Source organism: Crotalus tigris, unplaced genomic scaffold, assembly GCF_016545835.1.
Source record: "Crotalus tigris isolate CLP2741 ecotype Arizona unplaced genomic scaffold, ASM1654583v1 scf7180000024438.362428, whole genome shotgun sequence".
Taxonomy (NCBI): Eukaryota; Metazoa; Chordata; class Lepidosauria; order Squamata; family Viperidae; genus Crotalus; species Crotalus tigris.
Window position 1 is genome coordinate 244,133 of NW_024100608.1, and position 20,401 is coordinate 264,533.

Below are 20,401 nucleotides of genomic sequence, written 5' to 3' on the forward strand. Positions count from 1 at the left end.
GGAACTGAAGAAATCTGAGCTACCACTAGATAGCAGAAAAGACACAGTCAAACTAGTTTTTACTGCCATCTAATGGTCATTTGGTATTTTGCAGTTCTGAGCAGATAGCTCTAGTGCATAAGGTTCATATACAAAGGCATCCCAAATCTGTTTTAATCCCTCATATTGTCAAGCAACAGCTCATTTTTGCCATTCAGAAACGATAATACAAGATGAAGTGGCCACCATAAAGCTAGGTAATTTTAGATCCTAAGACCTAATGGTCTTATTAAGGAAGGAATACTTTCTCTTGGATGATAATCCCATATATTATTTGGGATCACAGATTATTTTAACAAATAAAACGTACCAATTTAATTATTTCACTAAATAAAAATGAACTTTTCCTGTGCCCCACCATATATTAAAGTAAGAATTATGTAATAAACATCTATTAACTGTAAAGTGTATTTAAGAATAATATAAAGCAGAGGTCTTCAAACTTGGCAACTTTAAGACTTGTGGACTTCAACTCCCAGAATTCCTCAGCCAGCCAGGGCTGGCTGAGGAATTCTGGAAATTGAAGTCCACAAGTTTTAAAGTTGCCAAGTTTGAAGACCCCTGATATAAAGGATGTTACACAGTTCAGTGAGGTTCTCAACATGGTCAAATCAGATTGGGAGTTCAATAAGGGATTGTTGTTATCCTCATTACTTGCCACTTGTCCATGATTTTATTTTATTTTTTTGGGGAGAGGAGGAAGGTTTCTAGATTTTAAGTCAGGCTGTAGTTGCACTATTGCTAGCTTTGAACCCTAAAGAGGGAAACTGCAGAATCCTGTTTATTCAGGTACCTAGATTCATACAGTGCTCTGTTATTGTTGTTTTACTCAGAGCAGGGTTAAATGAAAGAGATAACTTTTCTTGTGGTTCCTATTTTAGTTCTTGTATGGTGGCCAGGGTCCCTGTTATAAATAAGCAAACGGATAAATATTGCTACTGGCAACAAGAGGCTTCTTGGAAATTCTTATAGTTTTCATTTGCCCAATGGAACTAAAATACGAAGTACAAGGAGAACCAGGAAATATTTCCATGTTTAGTTAGTTAGTCATCAAACCAAGTGCATCTTTCAGATTTGCTCCGAATAGCAAGGAAATGCTGTATTTCCAGTTGTATTATTGCTTGTGTCCAGATTCAGAGTGGATATACTTTCAAAATAAGGGAGCAAGCATTAGAGAAAAGGGCACTTCTTAATTATATAAAATTATAAAATTATTTGAGACTGGAAGTCAAACTAACTCCTGGTTCTGCACAGGAGATGCAGTACAGCCTGCAGCTGAGATATGTTGTCCAGTGGCGCTTAAATATTTCCAATCAATGAGAGATTGAAAATTGGGTGTAACTCACTTCACAACCACCTTGCTTAGCAATGGAAATTCTGTCCCAGTTGTGGTTGTAAGTTGAGGACTACCTTTAAAGACTACATGATGGTTGGCAATAAGAGAGAACTGCTGCAGTTTTGCATTGCAAAATTTCTCAACAGCATTCCTACAATATATGATGGAAGATTTAGCAGTCACACTGGATCTTGCATTGTGGCAAGTGAAATACCTGAAAGTGTCTAATACAGGTACAGGAGAGTTCCCTTATTGCAATCTTGCAGGCATATGAGAGGCCAAAAACCTCTTGGTTTGCAAGGAGCAGCTGAAATCAGAGGATGATCTCAACAAGCTTGAGATCCATCACCTCTTTGGATGGGCATTAGCTTGGAATTTTCAGAGATTAAGTCAATTGTCTAATTTGATGTGACTTAGTTGCAAGGCATCAGAAGCATGTCATGCTAATGTATCTGTTTCTGAGTCCATGTGATTTGGTATGTAAGATTACTCATATTTAAATGAAAAAAAACCTTAGAATGAGAACATATTAAATAAAAAATGCTATGAATGGAGGGGGTCTCTAAAGGCAATTTTTATAAAAGTACAGTGATATAGGATACCTAACATAATTAAGCAAAATCATGACTCGCAGTAAAAGCTGAATTGCGACATAGATTAAATATATATACACTGCAAGGCATTAAAGACCTGAAATGTACTTTAGGTCTTCCTGAAAATTAACCAGGTCAGTGAAGGATAAGTGAAGGAAGCATGTTTATAAGAGTTTGGTTGAATTATTTTCTGCTTGTCCTATTAATATGGTTGGAACAGTGGCCTCTCCATGTATAGCTCTATAACAAGAATAAGTGGATTAGTTTTTCTTCATAAAAATATGCTAAACATCAGTAACCATAATCCCTGTATAGACTAAAGAGAGAGTGAATGAGAGAGAGAGAGAGAGTGACAGAGAGAGGGGGGGGGGAGGGAGGGAGGGAGGGAGGGAGAGAGAAGTAGCAACAAGTTCAAGTATAGTTAAGAATCAGTTACTGCAGTGGTAATGGAATAAAAACTCCATCTGGGGCTAATGTAACCGTGCAAAATATGATTCCTCATTTTTCCTCTATTGTTCCTTTATGAATCTTTCCATTGCTCAGTGACACATGTTGCATTGGTCCCTGAGCTAACTATTGAATTTTGGTTTCCTGAATTTTCACAAGAGTACTCCATTTCACTGCCGCATGATTAACCCTATTACTTTATCTCCTAGGTTCAGTTATTCATTAAATATTCTGTCAAATGGAATGCATTCAACCACAGAGGGATATTTCAATGCATTACTAATTCTCAGAGTATAGAAAGTGCTTTGCTTGTATTATGGCATTGTGTAAATACAGCATATATAAAATGAATGCTTTATACAGAAAGGTAGATCAGAGCTTAATTACATCCAGCCATGATCTTAGCTCTTGATTTAAAAGCCTATACTTTATTGTGAAACTATGATAGGATTTAATGATGGGAATTTAGGCTCAAGAACCTAATGGAAGGCATTCACTCCTAGAATCTACTTTTTTGGATTTAATGGAAGCAGAGAGTATTGGCCAATGAAGGATGAATAGTCCTTGTTTCTTGTTCAGCTTGCCACTGAACTAGCACAACAAGAATCTACAACATCTGGGTCCAAAATTCTCTTTGCCTTTGAAATAATTTAATTCAACAAATTAAAAAAGAAATGAACCAGTAGGAAAAAATGCAAGAACATTTCCTGGACAGCACTGATTAAGGACTAATATTTTGTATTACCCCATTTTCTCCAGCCTGAAACTGAGAAATTCTTTTCCAAGTCATCTGTTCAAGTTTAGTAATAATTCCTCCCTCCCTCCCACAACAAATTTGGAGAGAGGGAAGAAAGTGTTAAAAAGATTTAAAAAAAACCAAAGGAAGTGATAGAAACAGAATGCAGAGCCTTAAGGAATATCCTGAGATAATAAAAGTTCTCAGCATATGTTCTACAACTATAATCCCTTAGGACTGCAATTCAAGTTTGTATTATTGCCAATGTAATTATAGTTGTCTCCATAGGCAACTATAGAGAACCCAACACAGATCAGATGGTACCAAATCAGTATTCCATTGCAAACACAGTCCTGTTCCAAAGGTCTGATTGAATAGAATTGAATACTTTATTTGGTCAAGTGTGATTAGACACAAAAGGAATTTGTCTCCAGTGAGGAAGCTCTCAGTGTACATGCAAAGCAACAGAATGATAATCTTCCTCCTCCTCCTCCTCCTCCTCATCATCATCATCATCATCATCATGATCATCATCATCATGCCAATAAGATGATTGCCATCTACGATATCAATCTTGGTCAAAATAAGTACAAGAAACAGAATCCTTGCCACTCATTACTGTGCCTCATTCATGGAATCAGTAAGGTTATGCAGGATTCAAAAATAATTTAGAAAAAATGTCTCATGTCCAACTTTTCCCTGCTATTCTTTAAAGCAGCCCATCATTTTTCAAACTTCTGCTCAAATCTGAAAAAAAGAGCAGCAATTTTAACAGTTGCAATAACTTTAATAATTTAGCTCCTTAAAGCAACTGCATCTGTTTTCAAAAATGGCTGCCATGTTGCCTCTTGAGTAAGATCCAAACAAACTTATCTCCAAATCATCTTCCAATCCTGATGGGCTCTAGTAGCAAATGATACCAGCTGGTCCTTATGAAATCCTCTTCTCTTATGAGGTAAATACAAACAGGCAGCAAAGAGGCTTTTCTACTGGAGCAGAGACTAATTCATTCAAACCAGCCAATTAGAGCAAGTGCTAGGGTATCTATACTCCTCACTGATAAGTGTGTGATTGCCTGGTGGTCCTTGGCAGAATTCATAATGTTCCTTCAAAGGCTTTAGTGCTTTATTTCTCTATCCTTGAAAGGTGGAACAGAGGATTTTTCTGGTCAGTTAAGAAGGTTATGACTCTCAAAGAGAGGAAAAGATTTCAATAAGCTCACCCTTACTTGATGTCCTTTGAGGCTGCCTGACAGCACATAAGGAAGGTCTTTGCAGCCAAATATCCAGGAAATACAACAACTCTTGGTGACTAGACCGCTTTCATATTTTGTTCAACCATTGGTACATTTTGCACTTCATGCAGAAACTAATGTTTTTTCTGTCCTAATGTGTAACACAAAGTATTGCAAGATTTGTACCCCAAAGGGAAAGATCTACAGCCCAGACTCCTTCAAAAAGTTTTCTTTTCAGAATATTTAGCTTTCATCCATTCCGGTATCCATCCTTTACTTAACAGAAAAATAAAGCAGGTGACTGGCATCTTTTTTTATTTGGAAGAAATAAACTTGCTCTTTTCCCTAGTTCTGTGGACAATGAATTCCAAGGTAATCAAAGGGTTTTTTTAAATTGACTTGAAAAAAAGAAATAAATAGGAGAACACTCATAAATAAATAAATTCTCATACTGTTTAACATTAAATTTGAAAGTGAAATGTTACCTTGATTTTTATAATTTTTCCTTTGTTCAGAAATTAAACGTTCCATTACTATGATGTTCATTGTTATTCATGAAAAAATAACCAGAGTTCTCTTCCAAATTGTTGGTGTAGTGTGCAATTTGTCTATCACCCAGCAATGATCAGTTTGACCATTGGATAAGTTATGGAATACTTATCCATATAAATTATGGAATATTTCCCTTTCTCAGATACCAGGAAGTTACCTCTATGCACACTGTTAATTCAAAATAATCCAAGGTTACCTTGGAGATTAGAGATGGAGCCAAGTCCACATGTGCAGTGCCCACATAGCAGTGAAAATCCTCCCATGGTTAAGTCCTGCTGGGAGAAGAAAGCTAGATACAGCATGTTGAAGCCCAGCAGATGGTTATGGGATTCAGCTCTTAGAGATGCCATAGTTGGAAAGCTTTCTTGCTTTCGTAGAAAGTTTGATCCCCAGCTCATTGGCCAACTAAATGGTAAGATGGGATATTTAAATAAGACAGGAGTTCATGTGTCAATTCTTATCTCTGTGTGAGACATAGATAAGAAAATGTCAAGGATCAAGACTGTGTTAGCACTGTTAAAGGCCAAGTGTTATGCTGCAACCTTTCAAAATACTGACATACTCTGTGTCTCAACATCCTTGGGGAACCTTTTTGAAACAATAACACTGAGCAATTTCAAGTTCAAAGGCTCTAGAGAATCCAGTGCCGTTCAATTCTTGGGACTAAAGTAATTGGAATGCTAACCTCATTAACATTTTAAAAAGGGAACCCAAAGCAAAGCAGATGATGAGCATTTCTTTCATTGAAGGGATATTGAATATTGTTGAAGCAGCGGCAGGATTTGTGTTTGACTCACCCTGGTCTGATGGAGTGACAGAACGCTAATCAAATCAATTTAAAAAAAATGTCAAAAGCAAGCACCTTCAGCTATTCATCATCATGCCTTCCAGGAGAGGCAGAAAGCCAATACCAAAAATGCAGAATAGCTCTCCTCAGCAGGGTGCTAAGATCCAGTTCCCATCATCACCAAACAGCAGATCTGTTGGCTTGAATATTAGGTATTATATTGATTTGTATTCTAGTTCATTTGAAGGCTGGAGCTCACTTGTGGAGGGCACTGAGGAAAAATGATCTGTCCCATTAAATGAGAATGTAACCAAGAATAGCAAGAACAGACAAATATATATTTCTCTGAGAAAATGTAATTTTAAAAAAGGATGCAATTCAATTATTTTCCCTCCTACAGATTTTTTTCAAAGAAGTCTTTGAACTTTATGAGCTTCTGAATATTTGTATTGTATTACAAATGTTTCTGTGTCAATTAGATGGTGCAACTTGAGGAAGTGTGCAAGAAAACATTGATTGAAGATTGTGTACCATCAAGTCATTGTTGACTCCTAGCAACCACATAGATTGATTTTATATTAGAAAAATTCAAATAATTGAACAAAAAAATTGAAAAACCAGTATTAATTATTAATACAATTAATTTAAATATATTCATAATGCCAGAATTCATAATATCGTATCACATCTTATGGTGTATGTATTTTATTGCCAGGCTGGCTGTTGAACTGGTGTGTGTCAGCAGAAGGTGAGAAAAGAAAATGGGGAGGGGAAGCTCAGGTATGGTCTTGAGATGCAACCTCTACTCCCTTGGTGGCAGATATGCTGCCCTGGCTCTTGCCAGGACTCTTGTGGGACAGATGGGCAATATTCTCATTGGCCAACCTAGTTGGGGATCTTGAGCTTGAGAAGGGAACTTCTTGGTTGCTGGAGATAATACTGCAGGGGGAGAGAGAGAGACAGAGAGATAGCTGCCATCATCTTATGCTTGCTTGTGTGCTTCATTAACATGCAGTGACAGTCTGCCATGAACTGTGGAGAGGGTGGATGGGAGGGGGAATACTTGTGGGAAAGCAAAACTAATATCTGTGTCTCCCCCAGATGCTGCCTCAAGGTCACCTGGAGAAAAAGGCAGCTGCATACTAACCTACATTTGAAGTGTCCATTCTGAAAACATCTAATTGGTCATGGGCAGGGGAGGCAGTTAAGGGAGAGATTTTGGCACACAATTGTCAGTTTTGCCTATACATTACTGCAATACACTTGTCTTCTAATAAAATTATACCAAGGATTGTTTCTATTTAGAGGTTTAAGTCTGACAGCATATTGGAGGGAAACACATTACCATATTTGAGCCAAGCGCAGGAAAGCAGAAGTCCAGGCAGTTCAAATTAATATAAGTTTATTGTATGCTAATGCTCTCTACAAGAATCAGAACTACTAATGGTCAAAGCAAATTGGCAGTAAATAAGAGTCAACAGAATACAAAGTGGGCTGGATTTAGCTCTCTTTTGGGCATGAAGGGACTGATGATGCATTTGACCCCTCCCTCAGGCTCAGTCTGGTCATCTCCTACATCTATGTTGCTTGAGATATCAAAACAGATGAAGAGTCTTTGAAGAGACTGTAGGCGAAGTTGGTGTTTAGGGACAGACATCTGACCATTGGCCTGGGCAGTTACCATTTCCTGGCCCCAGAGAGAGAAGAGTGTGAAGATGTTCATTGGAGACTTCTCTGGAAGAAGAGGAGTGAAGACTCAGTCACAGGATGGTGCTTCAAGGTCACCTGGCTGGGAGGAAAAGGCAACTACATACTAACCTACATTTGAAGTGTCCATTCTGAAAACATCTTGCTTGAATCTTTGGGTGCAAACCAAAGACAGGGAGGTAGCTGCCTGCCAAGCACTGCCTGAAGATCTTGGAGGAGCCCCAGACTGGAAGACCTGGAAGAAGATCCATTTCCCAGTAATGTCAATATAGAGGCATAGCTGACAAAGTCCAAAATCCTAGGATGAAAAGCTTTGAGGAGACTTCAAAGTAGCCCAGCCAATTCCCTTCCTAGCCTTCTCTACTAGTGAAATACTGAAGGGGAAAGAGGAGGAGAAGGGGAACTTAGTGACTAAGCAATGGAGCAGGAAGTGGCTAGTAAATAGGCCAAGGGCACCGGTGTCAAACTCGCCACGTCATGTGATGTGTTGCAACATATCGTGACTTTTTTTGCATTGCCGGAGCTGGGGTGAGTGTGGCCTCCACATGATGCAACCAGCCCACGGGCGGCAGTTTGACATCCCTGCCCTAGAAAATAAGTAGAAAAAGATACAAATTGGAAAGTTTGGAAACACTGTTAAAAAGTTTTGGTTTTTCTCTATTAATTCCTGTAAATACTACACATCTGTACATTGTAAAAGAGGTGAAAAAGCCTCCAATATCAATGTTTGTGGGAAATAACTATTGTCTTTAAAGACAGATTATCCCACCCAACTATTAAAGAACCTCCAGCCACACTGTGAGAGAAACTCAGCAGTCAGTCATCTGAATTTAGAGACATCTCCCATTCTTACTCCTAGTCGTCAAATGCATGTTTTTAAAAGTTTCCTGAATACAGGTTAATAATCACTTGTTCAGCAATCTTTCAGACTTATGTAGTTGCAATTAGTCTTTAGAATTCCAGTTGTTGCAGTGTCCTTGCAGTCATCTGATCACAATTTCCAATGTGAAAGCAAAGTCAGTGGGGAAGCTGGCAGGAAGTCAGACTTTGGGGTCATGCCAGGTCCTTGCATACTGAAGGCAACCAGCACTGATGGAATTGCCATTGCTAAGCTGCAGAGTCATGTGATGTTGTGCTTTACGACTGTGTTGCTTAGCAGTGCTAATTCCAGTCCCAGTTGCCATGTTAATTGAGGGTGTAGAACTTAGGTCTGGTTGAAAGGCATTGCGCAGGATGGGAGCTCCTACAGAAAATGCTTGCCTTTGAATCTCTTTTCATAGCACTTCACCTGGAGGAGGGACACTCAACAAGCAGTCTCCACAGGCACACCTGCGAATAAATGAATAAAGGGGTGGAAATAAAGATAGATCTGGAGTAAATCTATCAGTTACAGTGGTGCAGTGGTAGAGAACCTTTGTAAAAGTCCCTTGGATTAATTTCTGAGCTAAATAAATGCTTTGCAATTTTTAAAGCTCTCTTGGCAATCGTCATAGCTTGTGTTGAGCAAGATGTAGCAGTTGTCTGAGCAGTACAAGGCAGTTTCCTACAAGCTTTTTAAAAGAAAAGTCAGAAAAGATCTGACAGTAAATATAATTGCCACATCTCTTTCTGGAGGGCTTAAATAAAAGCAGGCGGGAAGATTTGCTTCAGAAATAAAGGAAGAGAGGAAATTAATTTCTACGAAACAAGTTCCTTTAAAAGCAAAAAATATTCCAGTTTTTTTTTAAAAAAATGAGAGATAAAGAGAGATACTGGCAAAATGAATGCAAACAGACATAAGAAGGGACCAAAATCCAAGTTCCATATATTTCTGCACTGATAACATAGTGTAAAAAAGGGTGAAGTTTTGTTCTCCGAGCTTGTGGGTTGGTTTCTGAATGTTTCATTACCATCAACAGACACATTGACCTACAACCAGCTTATGAACCCCTACAATCAACCACACAGCCAACCAGAGACAGCACTGACCCTCAATCAACCCACGCAAGCCTCCCCTCCCTCCACCAGCAGTTCACCTCCCAATGACCCTGACCAGATGTAACCTCCCCATCACAAGAACCATCACAAGCCTCTCACTGATGACTCACACCTGACCCATCACAAAACCCTCACTTGACACACTCGCACCTTAAGCCCTTATAAACACAACTCCGACACTGACACCCCCTAAGCTTTGCTGAAGATGTTACCTAGCCTGCTAATGAAACCAACCCACAAGCTTGGAGAATAAGCCCTCACCTCCATCCTACACCGGAGCTAAAGATCTTCGCCACTACTGTAAGCTGTAACATTGTATAGAAGACAATGCTAAATCTTTGATTAAATTACATTTTATGGCCTTGAGTCTTGCAAGTGCAGATGTTATCAGAAGAACTCAGTATGTTATATGTAGAAAAGGAAATTTAAAATGCATACTTTTTATAAATCTTGTGTTATCATTAAAAGCCATGCAATATTGGCCTATCTTTTGGGGAAGGAGGAAGGTCATGTTTTTCTTCTTAATTTTCCTGGATTTGTACTTAGTCATACATCGAAAGTAATATAAAATTCAGAGAGGCAGCCAGAAATAAATAAATTATTTATTTCTATCAGTTCCTGTCAGCATTTCTGAACCCCAAGGTCCCTCCCAGCTCTGTTGTTCTGTTCTGTGAAATTCTGGGAGTTGAAGTTGACAGGTTTTTCAGTTGCTAAAGTTCAGAAACGCTGGTTTATATGACTATTCATCTTATGACAGCAACTCTGGGTGGCTTACAGAAAATTAAAACTTAGCACACACACACACACACACACATTCACACATACATAGTCAAGGACAATAATTATTACACATAATCTCAATCTCTGGGGCTCCATTAACCTCTTTGTCCCAGGAAAACAAGTGTGTTTTTAAGGCTTTTTGAGAAAGCAAAATCAGCGCTAGCTGGTTCCCAGGGGCTGGTATTGAAGAGGTCAGTTCAGAGTCAGGCAGCTGTCAGGGGCCTGGTGCTCCAGAGGGCAGATACTACAACAGAAAACACACACTTTCTAGGTCCTGCCAGATGAGTTTGGGAAGTTATGTGGTGACTTTGGTCAAAGAAAAATGCCTGGCCCAGTCTAGTCCCTGTGCTATTATTATGGGGATAAAACAAACCAAACTGACCCGCCCATATAAGCTGTCTTAAGCTTGGGAAGAAAAGGCATGATATAACTCCAATAAATACTTCCCAAAAGGCACTTTTTATCTCAGCCTTTTGTTTAACTATGTAGCAACACTTAAATGACACAACAAATCTGAAAAATTGAAGCAAGGTTAGACATTTTTAGGATGGGCGACCACCAAGTCAAGAAAATCTAGGGCTATATACTCAACTGGGAAGTCAAAAAGATGTCCCAGAAGAAAACTGCCATGAATCATTTCTATGACCAGAAAGGCTAATGTCCATGAGGTTGCATTGAGGGAATGGACCTTACTCTACTTTTCAGTCTAGAGGTGTTCCAAAATCGCTTTCATACAATGATTAAAACTAGGCAGTCCCTGCCTGCTAACTTCTAATTTAAAGATATCAGACATAAAGAAAATGAATGAAGAGGGAAGGGAAGAGAAGAGAAGGGAAGGGAAGGGAAGGGAAGAGAAGGGAAAGGCTGTTTTAGGCACTAGTTCTTCAAGCTGAATAATTTACTCCAGGCTTTGGGACCTTTTGGCTGTAAATGGGATGGGATGGGACTGGATGGGACAAGACGGGATGGAGTTCTCACTAGGACCAACTGGAATGGAAACTGTTTAATGAAGCCAAAAACTTGAGAAGCTGTCTTTATACTAGAGCAGCTAGAATGGCTCTGCTCTTTTCACTTTTCTACAGCTCCCTCGTCACAAAATCCTGTTTTTGCATTGGCAGCATGAAAACCATTGTTTAGGAACAACATACATAATTGGAAATAAACAAATGGATGGACAGTGTTGGCAAATCCACTTTCCCCAGATTAGCACCCTGCAACTAGGAGATTTATTGTTCAGAAGGGCTTATCTATAATTCAACAGTTTACAATTGCTGGATAAAATTTGGAAGCACATTCAATCAGATGGTGCAGTTTAATTTCTTGAGAGGGAACAAATGTTTTAATTATAACTAAAACTGGAAGTCCACTATAGGATTGAGTACAGAAAATCTGATTAGGAATTAGGAGTTAGGACTTGGACCATATCTGATATAGAAAACCTTTCAGCTCTCAACTGTTTTCAAATATTTATACTTCCTCTTCCCTCTCTGTGATCCAATCAGACTATTAAGAGCGACTCAAACTCAAGTCCAACATCTTGGATTTTTATCCCCACTTTTGTAACACAACTCTTTCTATTTTGGGGGCAATACAGGTAGTCCTCAACTTACAACCACAACTGAGCCCAACATTTCTGTTGCTAAGTGAAACTGTTGTTAAGTAAATTTTGCCCCATTTCCTTGCCACAGTTGTTAAAGTGAATCATTGCAGTTGTTAAATTAGTAACACGATTGTTAAGTGAATCTGGCTTCCCCATTGACTTTGCTTGTCGGAAGGTCACAAAAGGGGATCACATGACTCTGGGACACTCCAATGGTCATACATGTGGGTCACTTACGAAGTATCTGAAATTTTGATCATGTGACCATGGAGATGCTGCAATGGTTATAAATGTGAAAAACTGTCATAAGTCATTTTTTTCAGTGCCGTTGTAACTTTGAAGGGTCACTAAACAACCTGTTGTAAGTAGAGGACTACCTGTAAGTAAGTAGTATCTAAGTATCTATATATCTAACCTTTATGAACTGGTCTCTTTGTTCAGAAAAACATGATTAGCCAAGCATATCAACAACCTCTCACACCCCCTTTATTTAATTTATATCTGGAAACCAGAAGATATTTCTGAATTTTAGGGTTTAGAATATAACTGTTCTAAGTTTCCGAGAGCATTCAACCATGCGGGTAGCTGCTACACAGAGTGGTCTCTGTTTTCCTGACTGAAATACTTAATAAGGGCCATTACAAGGATTGAGGCATGCAGAGACTGGAAATTATAAGGAAGGATAAACAACTGTTCTTTTGCCACTGAAAAGGCACCATCCCCCTGGGGGAAAATACCAAATCTGGCTTCTTCCATCACTGAGATCATTACAGGGAGTATTTCCTTATGATCTGCTATACAAGAAAGATATTTATTTATTGTTTGTATCCTACCTTTATTGTTTTTACAAATACTGTAACTCAAGTCTGGGAACATATCCAACATACCTTCCTTCTGCTATTTTCCCCATAACAACAATCCTGTGAGGTGGGGTTGGACTGAGGTAGGTTGGACTGAGAGTGATTGGCCCAAGGTCACTCAGCTGGCTTTTATGGCTAAGGCGAGACCAGAATTTATGGACTCTTGCTTTTAGCCTGATTTTTTTTACAGTGAGAACTAGACACGGAACCACTGATTGGTTCAAAATTGGGAAAGGAGTCCGGCAAGGCTGTATTCTGTCGCCCTGCCTATTTAACTTATATGCAGAGCACATCATGAGAAAGGCAGGGCTAAATGAATCAAAAGTTGGAATTAAGATTGCTGGGAGAAATATCAACAACCTAAGATATGCAGATGATACCACTCTAATGGCAGAAAGTGAAGAGGAACTCCTTCTTGATGTGGGTGAAGAAGGAGAGTGCAAAAGTTGGCGTGAAACTCAACATTAAGAAAGCCAAGATCATGGCATCCGGCCCTCTCAATTCCTGGCAAATAGATGGGGAAGAAATGGAGGTAGTGACAGATTTTATCTTCCTAGGCTCCAAGATCACCACAGATGGGACTGCAGACAAGAAATTAAAATACATTTGCTCCTGGGGAGGAAAGCTATGGCAAATCTAGACAGCATACTAAAAAGCAGAGACATCACCATGCCAACAAAAGTATGTATAGTCAAGGCCATGGTTTTCCCAGTTGCAATTTATGGCTGTGAAAGTTGGACCATAAGAAAGGCTGAGTGCAAAAGAATTGAGGACTTTGAACTATGGTGTTGGAGAAGACTCCCGCAAGTCCCCTGGACTGCAAGGTGATCAAAGCAGTCAGTCCTAGAGGAGATCAACCCTGACTGCCTTTTAGAAGGCCAGATCCTGAAGTTGAAACTCAAGTACTTTGGCCACCTAATGAGAAGGAAGGACTCACTGGAGAAGAGCCTAATGCAGGGAAAGATTGAGGGCAATAGAAGAAGGGGACGACAGAGGTGGCTGGATGGAGTCACTGAAGCAGTAGGCGTGAGCTTAAATGGACTCCAGAAGATGGTAGAGGACAGGAAGACCTGGAGGAACATTGTCCATGGGGTCGCAATGGGTCGGACACAACTTTGCAACTAACAACAATTCTTTTCTGTGAACTTTCTCTTCAGGATAGTGTTAAATGAAAAAGGTATTAGTAATTCATTTTTATGCAGTGAAAGATGGATTTTCTGCTTTAACCTTTTTACTATATCTGTTGACTCAATTACTATTATCATTATAATTTTATTTTGGGCCAATTATAAGAATTTTGTATATAAAGTATACAAAAGGCTTGTTGAGTGTGAGAAGGAATATTTGCATATTTGTGCCATGCTCCAGAGTTCTCTGAAAAATATACTTGCGAACTCCAGTGTGGTTTTGTCTCCATCATCCTCCAGCACAACCAAAGGTGCAACCTTTTGGCTCTGTTTCAGATTTCCTGCAGCTTGCTAAGTAATCCAGCCCAAAAGATGATTCACTTAATTCATGACTAGTGGACAACAAACCAAGACATACTTCATTCATTCTTCTTTTCTTTGCCTTTAAGATTAAACAAAATTCATTTCCTCATATTTCTAATCTTAACTTAGATCAACAGCAAATTGCAGTTATGCTTAAATGCAAGCCTATAAAAATTCTGGGTTCTTAATACATTTTTCTGAATGTGTTTTGTCTTCAATTTTGTCCACTATAGACATGTTTGAAAGTAGCTGTATTTGTGCTGAAAATTAATTTCATTTTATTTGAATATTAATGAAAGTTGGTGTTAGCTTCATAACAGAATAATAGAGTTGGAAAGGACCTTGAAGGTCTTATAGTCCAACTCCCTGCTCAAACAAGAGACCCTACAACATTCCAGACAAGTGGCTGTCCAGTCTCATCTTAAAATCATCCAATGATGGAGCTCTCACAACTTTTGAAGGCAAGCCATTCTACTGGTTAGTTGTTCTCACCATTAGGAAATTTCTCCTTAGTTCTAGGTCAGGAGTGTCAAACTGTCGGACCGTGGGCCGGATGCATTATAGAGAAACCACGCCCACCCCATTGTGAGCAATGGCAAAAAAAGTCACGATACGTTGTGACACGCCATGTGACATTGCAAGCTTGACACCCCTGTTCTAGGTTGTTTCTCTCCTTGATTAGTTTCCATGCATTGTTTCTTGTCCTGCCTTCAGGTGCTTTGGAGAATAGCTTGACTCCCTCTTCTTTGTGGCAACTCCTGAGATATTGGAACACTGCTATCATGTCACCCCTAGTCCTTCTTTTTATTAGACTAGACATACCCAGTTCATGATTTAGCAGAATTAAAAGATGAGAATGGACGTGATGAAAATGGTTAGCAGCTAATGTTTTTGTTTGTTTGTTATAGAATCCAGGACTTTGCTTTGCTTGATAATAATGATTACTTGTTTTCTTTCCAGAGCTCTCCCTGCCATGATGCACTGGGTCCAGGCTCAGACACCAGGAGAAAGCGGTATCAACATTGTCACCGCAGACTTTGTAGAACTTGGAGACTTTGTCAGCACAGTCATAAAACTCAACTACAGCTTGGATGAAGGTGAAGCTGATACAACCTGATAGTAACGTAATATGTCTAACATGCCCCAGAGTTGAACTTTTTTTTCCAGTTATTTTAGGTTAGGTTGTAATCTTGTAACCACAGATTTTGCAAGCACATGCTGAACATCATCATTTTCTTTTGAAAGTGTCGAGGGGTTGGACAGAATAGGCAAAAAGGAAACATTTTTATAAGTTGTAATAATTTCCTGACATTGATGCAACTGTATTTCTTGAAACCCAGTCAGGATTGATTATTTAAGTTATCATAATTCAGAAAGCCATTAATATATATTCTGCCAGCAACCAATGTGGTTTTGGCCCTACGTATGATCATTGCTAAGCTTAATTCATTACTGGCACCATTTACTTTCCTGTTTGCAATAAATTCTCATTGCTGTTAGGAATTTTGCTAATGGATGAGAACTGTGTACTATCATATCAAGGTGTAGCATCTGCCAGTGTACTCCATTAATTAATGTTGAATTAATTGAGGGCATCAGCTCAAATGGAAAGGATAGGCCATCAACATTAAAGACTAATCCCAACTTAACAAGTTGTGTTAGTTCCACTGTCTACTGTGTGTATATTTTCTGGAAATTCAGAACACTTTGAATATTTTTTAATTTTTTAAAAAAGGAACATTACATTGTTAATCTAACTTTGTCTTCTTGCACCTTGTGGACAGTCTGCCACTGATTATTTCTAAAAAGGATTAGAGAGCATTGGATAGTTGCATTAGAGTGACACTATAGAATGGCATTAGCAGTAGACAGGGGCCTATTTTTCCCTTTTACTGCATATTTACCCTTTTGAATTATATTTAAACATATTTAGTTTAGTTATTAAACTGAATTATTATTAGTTATTATGGGTCAGCCACCAAGAATCACATAGAAATAAACCATATTTACACAGCTTTCAAAAGAGATAATAAAAAAGCTATGAAAGAAATACAAAAACCACACATCCCTCCAGCAACCAGTATCCAGATAAGCAGGGATTATCACCAAACAAATAATCAAACAGAAAACAATATCCTAATATCCTACCAAGGAGAAAACCACCACCACTCATTAACACTTGGCAGAATAAGCTCTGTATATAAACAGAGAACAAACCCCACTTTCACTTGCACTGATGATGTTACCTAGTTTAGTAATAAAATGTTTGCAAGCAAACAACCAAGCTCATAAAGCACCAAGGACACCACAGTTCTATCCTAAACTGCATATATTCTCTTGTATTTGTAAGACTGTCAAGATACAGACAATAATATAAGGTTGGATCTATATTTAGCCATGCTTACAGAGATTCATTGAAATCGTGAACTGATATGTCACATTGATTTCACTGGATCATCTCTCAGCCTGACTAGGTCTAAATCTACTCAACTATTTTTTTCTTAGAACTCAGTATTTATACCCCCAAGCAGGGCTTTTTTGTCATAGGACACCCAGAACGGAGTTCTGGCACCTTTTTTGGATGGAACCTTATAGGGTAGGCAAGGCAGGTTGTATGACATGTGTGAGTTCCGGCACCTTTTTTTTTTTTAACAAAAAAACACTGCCCCCAAGTATGGATTTTGATAACACATAAAAGCAGCATACATTTCTATTTAATACTCAGAGAAAAATACTTTCCCAGCTTGTTCTAAGCAAAAAATAGAAAAGGATATCTCTTCAAGAGCATAAACAGTATAGTTCAGTGAGCATTAATAATATGAAGCTAATTTTTCATTGTCTGAGTGAAAGAACACTAATGAAAAAAATCTATCTCAAAAACAACTGTAGTACATTACAATAGAAAATTCTTTCACTCACTTGCCTCATAAGGGAATATTCAAATGCTAAGAGATGAAATAGTGAAAGATGTTAATTAGGCGTGAATAACCTGCATCCTCTTTTATATAAATAATAGTTCCCCAAAACAAACTCAGTTGCTATGACCGTAGAAGACTCCAGAATGTTATAGAGCAGGGGTGTCAAACTGCTGGCCTGCGGGCTGGACAAAACCCCACCCACCCTATTGCTGGCAATGGGGAAAAAGTTCTGATACATTGCGCGACGTCACGTGACATCATGAGTTTGATATGTCAGCAACTTTAAGGTGTGTGGACTTCAACTGCCCATGTTGGCTGGGGAATTCTGGGAGTTGAAGTCCACACATCTTTACAGAACAGAAAAACAGAATTGGAAGGGACCTTGGAGGTCTTCTAGTCCAATCCCCTGCTCATGTCTCCTCAAGCAGGAGACCCTACAACATTTCAGACAAATGGTTGTCCAATATCTTTTTAAAAACCTCCAGAGATGGAGCACCCACAACTTCTGAAGGCAAATTGTTCCACTGATTAATTGTTCTAAGTAGTTAGGAAATTTCTCCTTAGTTCTAGGTTGGTTCTCTCCTTGATTAGTTTCTATCCATTGCTTCTCGTCTTGCCTTCAGGTGCCTTGGGAAATAGGTTGACTCCCTCTTCTTTGTGGCAACTGCTGTGTCAAATCACCAATATCAAGCGCTACCGTCTAATATCCACACCCACATTTCTTTCCCTGTTATAACTTCCTACTCTCCAGGATATTATTATCAGAATATTTCCAAGTCATTTCAGCTTTTGATTTTTTTTCTTCTGTTTCTCCTCATGCAATTCTTTATTCTATTTACTACAACTTTCCTTAATCTGGGGCTTTATAATTCCTACCTAGCAAGAATTATGTTGATGAAGTTGCTGATGATGACAATCATGATTAACTTGCTAATAGCAATTGTTTAGTGTCCTGTTAACCTCCTTTGCCCAAGGAATGGATTTCCCTTTCCTTCCTTTTTATTCTGATTTAAATCTTAACATAGGTTAAGAATTCTTTGAAGTCAGTTTTGATCTGCTCCCAGAATAGCTCCCATTAGTGAGATAAAATATTATGAATGTAGGAAATAATTATCCCAATAAACACTTGTAATCATCTGGGTGGCTAAACTATATCATTCAATCTCTATACCCAGCATATTTTACTTAGAACTGATGAATCAAGGATCTTAATTTTGACATTGATCCTTGCTTGAAATGGTTAATGTAAGAAGTCTACAATGCCAAATTCAGGAAGATTTTTTTCCCTGGTTTGTCAATTTTCTTTTTAAAAGTAAAGTCTTTATTTGAATTAAATAAATATAAATATTTTATTCTTAAGGAGCAAATTCACTTTTGACCAAATCTTACAATCGGACCAAATGGGAAAGGGTCTTCAAAACATAGCTTTAATTTCTCCAGGAATATCTGACTACTTTGTTTGAAAAGAGGTATTAGACAACCTGGCAGAACTACTTTTGTAAATGTATGCACACAGCTGAGAGCAAATTAGTACCACCTTCTTTGTATTCACATTCAAAGCTTTCCTTTGAAGAATAACATTTGACTGTCCTTGGTGAGGGCATGTTATTAGTTTGGGTTATCTTTAGACCAGAAGTCCCCAACCTACGGACTAGGGCCTACTACTGGGCTGTGGCCTATTGGCCACTGGCCACATGAGTGGCTGGCCAGTGTGCATGTGTGTGCGCATGTGCACAGGCCTACTCATGCAAGCAAGCCCACAAGCATCACGGGCATTTGCAGCCCCACTCGCCCGAGCATCATGGGCATTTGCGGCCCCATTTACGCAAGCAGTGGGTGCTCATACACGCGCATGCATGCGTTCACCCACACACAAACTCATCCCTTCTTTTCCCCCTTTCCCCCGCTCCAGGCTGCCAACCCCAAAAGGTTGGGGAACTCTGCTTTAGATGATCCATGACAAGGGAAGATGGAAATTCACATCTGAAGGACTCTAATTTGAGGAATCTTACAACATTATTCCCTTCGGACATTAATGCTAACACCATGTGTAGTCATCTAAAGTGCAAAAGTCTATGAGTCCCATTCCCATAGAAAGTTTGAATTCCAGAATAACATTTAGCTACCTTCACCTGAAGAGTGTCAAAAAGACTAAACAAATCACATGGTGTTGCCTGGTATTCCATGTACCAAACCTTATATAACAGATGCCAGTGTCAAAATGTATACAATGTTCCTTCTCCACAGTTCTCTTCTGGATATGAAGTGTGTTATGACCTGAGCCTGCAAAAGCAGGCTCGGGATGTTGCATTGGTCCCAGACATTCCAAAAGCTGCCTGGGACTAGACTGAGTGGCACCAGCCTTGCGCGCATGCGCAGGGCACGAAACGCTCCGCTAATTGTTGCCATTGTGTCCAGGTCTATGGTCAGATAAGAGAGAACCCTGTGTGCCGTTTGTGTTGTTGGGGTGTTGCTGTTAACGAATAAAGAGCTGTTAACTACACAATGAGTCTTCATCATTCGCCCACGATCAAAGGACTTAACACTGGCAATGAAGGTGGGATGCTTTACAAGCTGAAGAAAAGAAAGCTTTAAAGACTTACCCAAGAAGTCCTGAAGAGGAGAAGACGGCATTGGAATCAGCGTCCCAGCCTGCCAGTATAGCGTCGCTGGAGGGTGAGTTCGGCTGAAAGACCCTTTCCCCAATAGAAGTTGCAGAGGAGTGAGTGGTGAAGACTGTAAACTACAGGATGGAGAAGATTGGTCGTTTATCCGAATTTGATGTCTCACACCCAGAGAAATGGGAATCCTACGTTGCAAGGGTGGAGAATTACTTCAGGGAAAACCAGATTAGAGAAGATGGCTTGAAGGCTGCAACCATGTTGTGTGTCTGTGGACAGGAAGGTTTGGAAATTGCAGAGAACTTGGTGGCCCCTGCACCTCTGGAGTCAGTAATGTATACTGACTTGAAGAAACTGCTGAAGGAACATTTCTAGCCCAAGTTGTCTGTTATTGCCTAGAGGCACACGTTTAAGCAAAAGGACCAGAGGGCAGGTGAATCTGTTAAGGATTTTATTGCGGCCTTAAGGCCAGCAGCCAGACCGTGTGAGTTCAAGGATCTGGAAGAGAGGCTGTGAGATTGCTTTGTATGCGGTTTAAGGAACAGAGACTTACAGCAGAAGATTTTTGGAAAAGAAGATGTCTCTTTCCAAGATGCTCTACGAGAGGTGACAGCTGAGGAAGCAGCAGGCGGGGCAGTAAAGACTTTGCGGCCCACCAGGAGCCCTCCAGGGGCAGCCACCATCCATCAAGAGGACGCTTGAGAATGTTCAGAAGCAGATCATG

General features: G+C 39.3%; 1 protein-coding gene across 1 annotated transcript in view; it reads left to right on the forward strand.

The window, feature by feature from the left end:
• PLCXD3 (phosphatidylinositol specific phospholipase C X domain containing 3) overlaps positions 1-20,182 on the forward strand; it is an 84,569-nt gene extending 64,387 nt beyond the window's left edge. The window contains exons 3-4 of the mRNA XM_039331834.1: positions 15,099-15,235; positions 18,969-20,182. Coding sequence (XP_039187768.1) covers positions 15,099-15,235; positions 18,969-19,009 — 178 coding nt within the window. The 3' untranslated portion in view covers positions 19,010-20,182. The remainder of the gene's footprint in view (positions 1-15,098; positions 15,236-18,968) is intronic.
• Positions 20,183-20,401: the final 219 nt, after the last annotated feature.